This window comes from Syngnathoides biaculeatus, chromosome 23, assembly GCF_019802595.1.
Source record: "Syngnathoides biaculeatus isolate LvHL_M chromosome 23, ASM1980259v1, whole genome shotgun sequence".
Classification (NCBI taxonomy): domain Eukaryota; kingdom Metazoa; phylum Chordata; class Actinopteri; order Syngnathiformes; family Syngnathidae; genus Syngnathoides; species Syngnathoides biaculeatus.
Window position 1 is genome coordinate 18570220 of NC_084662.1, and position 12796 is coordinate 18583015.

General features: G+C 39.6%; 1 protein-coding gene across 2 annotated transcripts in view; it reads left to right on the forward strand.

Moving 5' to 3' along the window:
* LOC133496188 (neurexin-3b-like) overlaps window positions 1–12796 on the forward strand; it is a 246715-nt gene that overhangs the window by 47336 nt on the left and 186583 nt on the right. For both annotated transcript variants that reach the window (XM_061811438.1, XM_061811439.1), the window contains exon 6: window positions 10663–10964. In XM_061811438.1, coding sequence (XP_061667422.1) covers window positions 10663–10964 — 302 coding nt within the window. The remainder of the gene's footprint in view (window positions 1–10662; window positions 10965–12796) is intronic.

The window sequence follows — 12796 nt, forward strand, 5'->3', positions numbered from 1 at the left end:
TGTTTGCAGATGATATTGTGATCTGCAGTGAAAGCAGGGAGCAGGTGGAGGAACAATTACAAAGATGGAGACATGCACTGGAAAGGATGTGAATGTGAGGGGCGGAGTGAAGCTCCAGGGAGAAGAGATAGCGAGGGTGGATGACTTCAAAAACTTGGGGTCAACAATATAGAGCTAAGGAGAGTGTGGTAAGGAAGTGATGAAACGTGTCCAAGCGGGGTTGAACATTTGGCGGAGGGTGTCTGGTGTCCTATGCGACAAAAGAGTCTCCGCTAGGTTGAAGGGCAAAGTTTATAAAACAGTGGTGAAGCCCAGCCATGATGTACGGATTAGAAACGGTGGCACTGAAGAAACAACAGGAAGCAGAACTGGAGGTAGCAGAAATGAAGATGCTGAGGTTTTTGCTTGGAGTGAACAGGTTGGATAGAATTAGAAACAAGCTCATTAGAGAGACAGCCAAAGTTGGGTGTTTTGGAGACAAGGCTAGAGAGTGCAGACCACAGATGGTTTGGACATGTTCAGAGGTGAGAGAGTGAGTATATTGGTAGAAGGGTGCTGAGGATGGAGCTGCCACGAAAAAGAGCAAGAGGAGGACCAAAGAAAAGGTTGATGAATGTTGTGAGGGAGGACATGAGGACAGTGGGTGTTGGAGAAGAAGATGCATGAGATAGGCTTAGACGGAAAAAGATGACACGCTGTGGCGACTCCTAACGGGACAAGCCGAAAGGAAAAGAAGAGGTGGTCAAGGGAAAGATTCAAACTCAAACATCAAATGTCTTTTTTTTTTTATTAGGTGTAGTGTAAAAAATTCTATATATTTTTTTTCCAGTATGATGTACTGTACATTCCTCCCAAAGCAGTCAAATATAAATAACATATTATATAGATTTTAAGTTTTATTTACATTTTAAAAAGCATTATTTTGAATTTATTAAGCACCCATTCTTTTCCAAATCAAACAGAAAAAAATACGTGTTGCTTTATGTTTACTTCTAGACTGGCTTTTATTGCATTTTAGCATACATATTTTTTCTGTTTGCTAAAATCTCCACAATCATGATGTACACACAATTCTATCTTTTTACAACAAAACACCAGCTATTTTTTCTTGATTCTTCTCATCAAATTATGCATAAATACGTTTCAGAAGCTAAATAGGAATGTGAATTTCAATCATACACACAAACTGCAAAGCATTGTAAGGAACTGTTTGTGCATATTCGGGAACATCAACATTGTCGTTGCTTTCTGAAAGACCGTTGCCCAGGCGTTGAACCAGTATGAGTGTTTTGAGTAATGAAAAATGCTGCCATGCCGTTTCCTGCGCCGTGCCTCTGTCCACACGCAGCATGTGTGCTGACAGAGAAGAATGTGATGAGGTGGAGGTATAGCCAGGCTTCTGACAGGAGAGGTAATAGCCAATAAGGGGCTGCCACTCTGGAAGAGTGACGGACTCCTGGGATGGCCCCACCTGCCAGCAACCCTGTGTCTTTATGAATGCAAATACTACCACAAACATGTAAATGGGTGTACACGTGTGTTTGTGTGTGGGATGGGGTTGGGGGGGGCACATTTAGAAACCAATTTTGATAGGCTTTAAATGTTACAAATAACTCCTGCTACATGCACATAAAAAGCAAAAAATGGCATTTCTGAAAGGTATTCGGCCAAAAGGTTGTCTTTTTTTGTTTCTTTGTAAAATTGTTGAATGGTAAAGAATACAAAATCATCACTTCTATCACACAAATTTAGGTCCAGAATGAATGTCAACTATTGTTACTGCGATACAACACTGCTGGAGCCCTGCTGTAAAACATGATTTCATTATTGCCAAAGGCAATTATGCATTATACAAAATGTGCTGTGATCCATCAGCAGCTATTTTAATTGTAAAAATCATGTGTCGAAAAATTGTCACTGCGAACAATGCTACTTTGAAAATGGAAGAGCAGCTGAAAAGAATGTATTTTCAATGGTAATTAATACACAAATGTTGCTAATATGCATGAGCAGCTTTCATATTTCCATATTTTAAAAAATTCAAATGGAAATCTTTATCTTCCCAAATTGTGCTACAGTTCCGGTCACTGGAATTTTAAATAAAAAAAAAAAAGACTTTTTTGTGATGGATCAGCACTGTTTTGAAACTTATGTTCGTGTTTTTTTTTTTGTTATTTGACATTTCAATATTTTTCACAGTTGATAGTTGCGTTCTCTTCAGCACTGAAAGTGCTCCATTTGCTCGAGATGAGGTGTAATTTTGGGCCTGCAACACTAGCTATAAAACCTCGGACTGCTTCTTTTCACTCCGATGCATTCAAATCTCACAGGTACGAAACAGCTTTGCAGCCATATCTATAGTATTCCCTGCATGCAATTGCTTTTGCTGATGGGAATGAACCTTCGGCACCTGTCCCTGTTTTTCAGACAACCTCCATTCTTCCATGGTTGACTCCAGACATTTACACCCACACCCCAATACTGTCACTCTGAACCTCATCACTCATTTGTGTGAGACACCACCATCAGTAGTAAATAGGGGGCCTTGGTGACTTAGACACACACACGCACACGCACACACACACACCCACAACAGGAAGACCAGTGCATGCTGCGTGGGTGTGTGTGTGTGTGTGTGTGTGTGTGTGTGTGCGTGTGCGTGTGCGTGTGTGTGTGTGTGAACACGTGATCATCATGTAACATCCCTCAAGCCAAAGGCTGAACTTGGACCCTGCGAGCGCATGAATGCACACTAAAAAAGGCCATTCAGTTCATTCTATTTTTTTTCACCATTTTTTAACCATCAGTAGCCACGTGTGGTTTGGGAAGTCCACCAGTCCAGTGTGGAACCTTTTTACATCCCCATCCCCCTGTTCCCCTCATGTTTTCCAAAGCGCAGCAAGTCCTTTAGGCTTATGGCAAAAAAGCAACTTTTTGGCTGTATTTCTCATCACTTTAGTTGACATTTTTACATGGAGCAGACTCATGCTTGAAACCTCATTACTATCACCTCCTTGACTGACATGTACTAAATGGGTCGTCTCGGAGTTGAAGGGGTAGGATAACATACTACGGGTGATGTTTGGATGGAGATCCTCACCCATTTAGATCCTTCTTGCCAAAAGTGTATTTTCCAGAGGACCCCACAGGAAGAGGGTATGATCAAATTCTATACCGTGTTTCATAGCCGCGTTCTACGCTCTGCCTTATTAAACCCATTGACATTACCTATTAAAGACTTGCTGTTCTCAATGTGACATTCATTCTACTATAAACAAGTTCAAAGGGCTTGAGCCTACGCACATCAGCAGTGTATAATGGGGACCATGGGGCGCTTCTGACTTGAATTCACAATAGCAATTATTGAGGACTGCACACATCAACCTGTGCGGCATATTTTTTTAATCATAGTGGGAGAATAATGAGTATAATCATAACCTTTGACTGTGGGCATAGTCAATAGAAGAGAAGCAGACCTAGTCATTTGAATGTAAAAGTGTGCATAATGCCTTTCTGTCAAGCATTATGATTGGGTCCTTTTGCATGTAGCAAAATGGATTGTAAGGTAGTAGAAAATTGATTATGCATTACATACAGTTATAGAAGCAAATCAGTAATAGCACGAGCTAGGTGTGCAAGGGGTATATTAGTGTTATTGTTGCTCTGTTGTTTCCGTAACTTATCAATTTCTGCACCCATTTTGTCGTTTTGGTTTCTTCTTGCATTTCTAGCTTTCTTTTGTTGTCGCTTGCTTCCTCCATGTCACTTCTGTTTATGTTCATGTGGCTTTGTCTCTCTTTCCGACTCTTGTCTCAGTCTGTAGCGCAGGCGTCAGAGGGGATGTCAGACAGGTCATTTGTCAAGTTTCATGAAACGCTTGATCAGAGAGGAAGTGAAAGCATGACAGTTCACTTCGTCCTCTCAAATATGTCATTTGACATTGTTTTTAAGGAGAGGCACAGCTTTTTCATCATTGAGTATTCCCAAAAATGAAATACACAATTGGATTTATTTGCTGAAACATTTTAAGTGATTGCATGTTACCAATCTTCCTTCAGCATGAGCCTGTCTTGACAGTCATGCCTGGGACATCAACCCATGATGCTCCAAATTCATTTGACATGCCGTGGCCTGTCATCAAGCTTCAAGCTGCCCAACTGCATGGTTAGCATGGCTCTTATTGCACAAAACACACTTTTGTTTTCACAAGCTCCAGGCTCACATGCTAATTATTGTGTAGTGCGGTGCAGCAAATAATGCTAATCCAATCACTAGAGTATGAGGTCATCTTTAAGGCATTAACTTTAGGGTCATGTTCTTTAGGGTGTTGCAAATGGATGTTACCACAAACTGACAGATAAATTCATTCTCTTTTGGACTAGCTAAATTTCTCCTTGCCCTTTTGAAAATGCTTGGAATATATTTTATGCATTTGTCTGCTCGACAACAATACACTCGTACGATACTTTTACAATGCTATTATACTCTTATCAGAACACAGTTTGGTTTTATTTCTAGTCCATTTTGCAATTTTCATAATAACGTCATGTTCATCACCACAGTGACCTAGTGGTTAGTTTGTCTGCCTCAGTTCTAAATTCATATATAAATTTTGCCTACGGCATTCCTGGGTGCTCCGCATGCTTGTGTGGGTTTTCTCTCTGTGTACTTTTGCTTCTTTCCAAATTCCCGCACCCTTGTGTGGATAAGCAGCTTTGAAAATGAATGGATGGCATTTGGATTTGAAGAATCTAAATTCTCTGAGTGTGAATGGTTGTTTGTCTATTAATGTTTTGTGATGTACTGACAACCAGTGTGAGGTTTGTGAAGTCAGCTGGGATAGGCTCCTCTTTAACTGTTAGCCAAACGAAGGATAAGGGCTATAGAAAATTGATAACTGGATGGATATCATGTTCTTGTTCTTTGAGCAGTAAATTAGACAAGACGGCATCAACGGGGCCTCTGCCATTTGCTCTCATAATTACCCTGTTCTTGGTCTCATAATCAATTTGACAATCGCATTCAGCCTCTAATCTTGTCAAAAATTGTGCTGTCAAATCCAACTAAAAGCAACAGCGCCATCTACAGGTAATTGTTAGTTTTTACAGTGGTTTACAAACCTGAATTTCACAGCCTAGTTGGGCAAGACCCAACTATCAATACCTTCCCATTGGAAAATGTACTTGATGGCTATATATAAATGTCCTTGGCAGTGAATGAGTTGTGTTCTTGACCAAGTATGGTTTGTTGTGGTAATATTAATGAGGTTAATGGTTTATCGGAAGTCTGGACCATCTGCGTGAACCTCCCTATGAATGACGCCATGTTGAATGGCAGTGTAGCGTTAGCGTGCAGCGGAAGAGAATGAGAGATGGTAATGAAGGAGCTAATTGCTTCCAAAGGATTTTGAAATCGAACTCAAGCCCCAAGTGAATGTGCTATACTGCTCACAAATGGAATATTGATGACTGTGGCTAAAATAGGGGAAAATGACCCCCTCTATGATCAATGGAAAAGCCACAGATTTGTGCAGAACGGCTCTCAACAGGCAGTACATTTGCCTTGGGTTTTATGGATCCGTATACACTTACCATTGGATTAATATTGCTGAGGTACACAAATATTCCATTATATCCATTTGCCTTGTATTATTCATAGGAACCATATGATATTGATGACAACTTTGAAATGTTATAATAATGACTATCAAATATCGTATGGATCGAGATTAAGTAAAGAGCTAAAAGTAGGTAAAATGACGAGATTATATTACAGCTAACAATCAAACTATGCCGGAGGATTGTTGTGGTTTATGACAAGGGCCAGGTAAGTGTATTTACAATACAGCTATACAGTGTTCTGGGTGCCTGTGATTTCTTCAATTAGTGGAAATTACAAAAGATAAATGTTTTATATTTATTCTCCAATATCACTGTTTTCTGTCTCCCCCTGTGTTGTGATAATGGGTTTTATTTATCCCCCTGGCACAGGGAAGAGCGTTTTCATAAGGCCTTTGGTGCCTCTCATATTTCCTCACTCTCTGAAAGGCAGAGAAATTCCAAGGGGATGATTTATAATGACCAGAATCAACATCCCATCATCCCCTAGCTTTAAAGCCAAGTTTCTTTTTCTCTCTCCAAATTCTTAGTGTCATGCTCTCTCTCTCTCTCTCTCTCTCAGTATCACTCTACCCACTACAGGTATTTGACATTGTTCCCCTACATGTTTACGTACTCTCTTCCAAACCAACAATCTGAAGCTTTTCAGCCCGCAGCCCATGTTTGTGCTCTTGTCATCTGTCTTCCTGTCTATTTTTTTAACTTTCACATTGTGACACTCATGACTTCTCTTTGAGTTCACACAACAAAGAAATTCAGGGCACACAGGGATGAAGTATAGAATTATTCTGTTTCCAGATAGAGATGCATATTCTCTATTCTAGTGCTACTTGTTGGCTTTCTATCAGGATGACAAGTGTAACGTGTATCACTGAAGACATGGTTGTGTTTTTTTAACACAAAAGGCCAGGTTTTTTTTTTTTTTCCCAGATTTCAAACAGTGGGAACTAAATTCCACATTTACTCTAAAACCAACAACTGGGCTATGGAACTATAATGGGCCACAGGTTCTTTTGTACCGGGTAGTAACAATAAATGGAAAAAAAAAAGAAACGCCATCACCATACAACACTGTTGAATAGTTGCCAGTCCATTCTAAATTGTCTTGGCATGAAAATGGTCCATGGTGTAAAATAGGTTGGGGATATCTGTTTTAACAGACTCCATGTGCTCCTGCTGGGCATGTTACTAAGATTACAGTCTTTTACAATGATTCCAAATACCAGGCACTAAATTGTGTGTTCACTTACTGTTACAGATGGTGTGTGCTGTTGGCAACAGGTGTAAAGTTGGTGGGGACAGCCATGTTTAAAAGAGGGCTTTGTGCTCTAAGTAAAAGATCTTTTTCCCCATGGTAAATTTGTGAGAGAACTGCAAGCACAAAGTGAAGTTTAAGCGATGGAATTGGAAGTGTTAGTGGAAGACAAACAACCTTTACTAAGTAACATAAAATAAACCTATCCCTCTGATGATATTTATAAAGCCAGCAACGGCATGAAAACCATTTTTATTGTATTTATGCTTTTGCATATCCTGTGTAACAGTGGCAATCCCACGTTGTTCAGTCAAACTTGGGCTTCGAATGTGTGCCGCCACTATCCCGTGGGTTGGAAGTCGAGTGCACTAACCGCTGAGCTAAAAGCCAGCTAGTTCACCAGCCAGCACCCTCTTTTGTGGATTCCCAGCAGAGGTTTTACCAGTGCAAGCTGCCAGCCATTACAATTGCATTCAAAACTTAGCACTGCATGACCAAAAATACTCCTCTGGGAGAGACTAGCACCACACTATTGTCACAGTGAAATGACCCATATGGAATGAAATGCAAAATTGAAAGGAGTTTTTGTAAACGAGGACTGGCTCAAAGTCAGACCTCTAGGCTTAGATCATTTAGAAGCTCTGGAATAACATTTCTGAATAGACTGTGTTGCACTATTTTTATGACATTTAAAAAAAAAAAAGGTTTACCCAAACCAGAGAGCTCTTTTCTCTCTCTTGCCTTTGTTTCTGGCTGCACCACCTCGTCATTCTTACAGCAGCGCAATTTGTACGTGCGTTTCAGACACATTAAAAGCAAAATCAGCCATCACATCGTCCATTAAATTATGGATTCAAAATAATTCTCTTTGCATATCCAAGTGTACTCCTCCCAACACGTGCAAAAGACACAGTGTGACAGTTTACCGTATTCAACAGATGCAATTCTGGATTCACCCTGTTAGTAGAGCAGCAGGTTTGTGCTTGTTTTTGCCCCTACGTACCATATAAGTAAATCAGCCCATACTCCCTAAATAAGGACACTCTACATCAGTGTTGCTCACTGCGTCAATGACAATAGACCAGTCGACGGCTTGTCGAGAAAATAAAGAAAAGAAAAGACAGCAGCTGTATTGTTTTTTAACCTTGAGCTCACCGCACATGTGGAAACAACGACAGTACAGGAAAACACGCTGTCAGTGAGACCCCCCCCCCCACACACACACACACACACACACATTCTAAGCTATTGCTTAAGAAATCTTAACAAACATGAGTATGGATGCTGTAGTAAAGAAGACAAAAAACATGTCACTTTCATACGGGATGGGAGGCAGACTTTTTTTTTTCACGATGTCATTTTCGAAGTGCGTTTGCCTCATCTGCCATTGTAGTGAAGTGTGGAACGCCATTTTCGAACTGTTTATGGAAAATACGACACCGACATTCTGCCGAAAAGCAAGCTGAGAATGAGAACAATGAACGAACTAAAATCCCAATTGGCCGCACAGCAGTCACCGAAGCATCGTTTCCGAGTTCATTACATCACACATAAAGAGGCATAGCTGACTCGTTGTTCCGATCTTTTAAAAATAAGGCGTAAATATTATCTTCAGTAAAATCTCTGCAACTGTAAAGGAGTACAGTTACACGGCGCTGTGAAGGCATGGCTGATGTGTGGAAGGACATCGGAGATTGTGAGTTGCATTTTCATTTGTTTGGTGATTAGTGATCATCAACGTGAACTCAGATAGTTACAAAAAATGTTTAAAGTTATTATCATGTTATGTAAAATTGGCTCATGCGGTTATGCAAGGCATACAGACATACATTTACACATCTTTACATCAGATCTTTGTGACTTGGTCATTCTAGTTCATCAGTGGTCAATCTTGGGAAAAAAAAAAAAGAAACATTCCCCCGTCGATCGCGAGAGGCTGGATGCTTGAGAAGTAGATCTTGGTGTAAAAAAAGTCTGGGCACCCCTGCTCTATATAGATACTGTTCTGTTAAATAAATAAACACCTCACCTCAGAGCAACACTGCATTTCACACAAGGATCCTAACTAACAATAATTTCCTCAAATAATGACCATGTTTTAAATTGACACTTGGCATTACATTCCCCTCCATGGAAATATGCCACCCAAATAGATTATGCGAATAGCGTCAGATAGTAGCCTTAATTAATTATCAAGTGTGGTCTTAGACAAATATCTAACCTCAATTGACATCTTTTTTTCCCCTTACTTCACCTCCCGAAAAAAATGTATGAAATAGAATACCCAATGAATCATGTTGCATTATAAAGGGACATCTGCTCAGTGCCTCAATTAACAGATACTGTATATGCTTTACCTCAAACAGCTGCCTCCTAGTTTCTGCTCATAACAAGATGGTACTAAATAAAATCATCCATACCTTACTACTACTTAAAACCTTCAGTAAAGTCCCAAACGCACTGATAATACCTGAAGTGTAAAGCCAGACATGCATTTCTATGCTACATGAATTCAACACAACACAACACAACAATGATTTTGTCAAAAAAGTTTTTCTCTTGCATACAATAAAAAAATAACACCAAAATGTCACATGTTTCCCAGAGTTGCCAAATACTACAGAATATTGTATTTTGTTATTGAAATCAGTGAAAGTTGGCTTGTTCCGCCTGTAACAGTATTATGGGGGAAAAAAATAAAAAAATCAGCGTCTGGGAGCAAATAAGCTACAGTTCTTACAGTGCTTCATACAAAAGTATTGTAAAAGGAGGATAAGAAATAGATTGGTGATGAGCTAATAATTATAAATTGTCGCTGTTACCAGCATTGAAAAAAGAACTGGCAATGTTGAATTCATTTATAGACACTATTTTTGATGAAACATCGAAATATCATATACTGGTGTTTGAGGGGCAGGTTGTATCTGTGCGCACCTTTACAAGGTTGATGTAATAAAAACATAAATAAATACTAAAGACATTAATGATTATGTTTGACTGTTGCACAGAAATGTTCTACGACAAAATTTAGACAGATGTGGATAAATTGCTCGAGAAGTGAATTTTTAAAATTTGGTAGCGCAGTGTGTCAGACTGCTTTGACTTTACACTATTTGAATAGTTGACAGAGCTCTTGCAGTACTGGCTAAAGATCCCGTGGTGGAACTAATATCCAGGTTTACCATTCCAAAGTATACAGTGCTGTGCTAAACTGAACTTTATGAAAAGCAGTTTTTTTTTTAAATGTAGTCTTCCACTAGCTGATTCACTTCCCATCCGTACTTGGTGCTCTGTGGAGATCTGAAATAAAAATGGGCTCAAGAAGTCACTTGGAAAAATGAAAGTGGAATGAAACTGAAATTAGCCTTGGTTTGGATTTATGTGCACCATTAGATGAAAAGGGTTTTCCATCACAAGTCGTCTTCTGTATGTGTCAAATCCAAATCCTCAATTGTGGAAACAGGACTTTTATGATCCCAAATGAATGGTGTAATAATCAAAACTGTAATTATGATCAACAGTTGCTGTTTGCTTGATGTGACCTTTTCTACATTGCAAAGCAATTCTCCTTTTTAATGAGGCTCTTTCATAATTTATTCAGGAGGAAACATGGAAGCTTGTTTCTGTTAGTGGGATTCTTTGGCTTTAGGAGTTGTCATTGTAGTACATTAGATATTTATCCAATATTGAAGCAGGTCATCACCATCATTGTCAAATGAATGGGTCTGTGGAACACCTAAGTACAGATGCACAATCCAACAATTTTTTTTCTTCTTTCATCATTTTCAGCACGGGATGAAAACGTGGCCACCTTCCGGGGCTCCGAGTACTTCTGTTACGACCTGTCACAGAACCCCATTCAAAGCAGCAGCGATGAAATCACGTTGTCCTTCAAGACTTGGCAGCGCAACGGCCTTCTTCTCCACACGGGGAAATCAGCAGACTACGTCAACCTGGCGCTGAAAGATGGGGCGGTTTCCCTCGTCATCAATCTGGGTTCTGGGGCCTTCGAGGCCATCGTCGAGCCCGTCAATGGAAAATTCAATGACAACGCCTGGCATGATATCAAAGTCACACGCAACCTGAGACAGGTAATCGAGGGTGGGGGAGTGGTGATGGATGGAGTTTGGCAACAAGTCACATGTTTTTTGGCTGGAGGGTGGCGGGTGGGGGGCTTGAGATTAGCTGAGTGAAGTGACAGAGCTGGTTGGAAAAATGTCACCATGTTCTTATCAGTTGTCATTCCATTGCCACGGTTCAGTGACAAATACCATCAAATTTATTTATAACATGACCTTCTCTTTCAATTCATTGTTTGATTTCTGTTTGACTGAAGCAAAGCAGTTCTCCAGCAGATACTTGTTAGCTTAGTCCAGGTCTTACTACGATTATTGTCTCCTGTTGTGTTTACTTTTGTAATTCACGTTGGCTCAAGCCTGCTATTCCCGTCTCTTTGCTTGAGTAGAACATGGACTTTGACTGCAAAGTCAGATGAATTTAAGAAGTCTATTAATGCAGTATTTATAGCACGGCTGATCCTGATGAGGCTTTTTTTTTTTTTTTTTTTTTAAAGAAAGCTGCACTGTATAAGCAGGTTTTATTACTGGATAGATACTTTAACTTTTTTTATGCATTTGGGGTTTATTTATTTTGGGATGCAGCAGTAGATTAGAATAAAACATTAACATTTTAATACCCTGATTTGTATACAATTTTGAAGCCAGGCTTTGGGGGAAAAAAAACCTTTTGGTGACACTGCCAGCATTAAAGGTTTGGGCCTGATTTACTAAGATCACAAATGATGGACGCTAATTTATCTCTTCGCTCAAATAGATTGCGCACTGCTGGTGGGCCCTTTGCATGGGATTCACCCGACTTGTGTTCTTTGATAAAGATTCCAAATAGCGTGTGCAAAATTGGGTGTTTACTCACTCCCGAAGATTATGCACAGTGCTGGAAACGGGTGAATGTGGTAGCTGCCAGCATATTTAAAAATGAGTTTTGTGTTTTAAGTTGCACTGATTATTTGCTCAGTTGAAAATCGGGAAGAGCGCCACAAGCTCAAAATGTATTTTAAAGGGCTGGAATAGGAATTGTTATTGGAAGAAGCATGCAAACATACAGTATAATGCAGCTGAGTTACAGAGAAGAAATTCTTCTCTCTGATAATTTTGAGAAAGCTAGAAATAGCATAGTTTTCCATAGTTTGTGGCAACTGGACATAAAGGTGTGTATCCATCCTGCGTAACATTGTTTAAAATTTTGGACATATTGCTCAGCATGCTCATTAAAATAAATCCAATTTGGTGACTTTGAATCAAAAGGAGGAGAAGTTCTGAAATGCGGCACATTTTCTCCAATATGTGTACCTCACATTTTTTTTTTTTTTTAACGCATCATTAATGATGTTATCCCTCTGGCACTCCTGGTTTAATGAGCAGTTGGCTGTCCACCACATTTTTTTTTAATTGAAACATTTACTTCCCCATGTATTATTGTAATGTAACAACTGAAGAAAACAGTTTTGAAAGGAGTTTTGTCATATTTGACACCACATGACTCCTTGTGACGCGCTCCAATGATTTAAAAGCTCCAAAATTGTGTTGCTAAATAAATGGTCTCATGATAGTTTGTGTTGAGATTTAAAGTCTTTACACAAGTGGGAAAAGTCTCCCCACCTCTTTTTGCCTTACTGACCACTTTTTTGCTGGTTTGCACCTGCCTTTCAGACGCGCTATTTGTAAGATTTCGTTCCTCTGAGGTTTCATAAAACAGTTTGCCTGTGCTTAATAGTTGCATCAAATTTACGCCCATTTTTCCATGTGGAAATTTTAATAAATCCCGCCCATAGGATTTTCCTTTGGCTTTTTGGCCACTCTTATTCTACTGATGAACCAACCAAAAGATTAATTGCCATAAAATG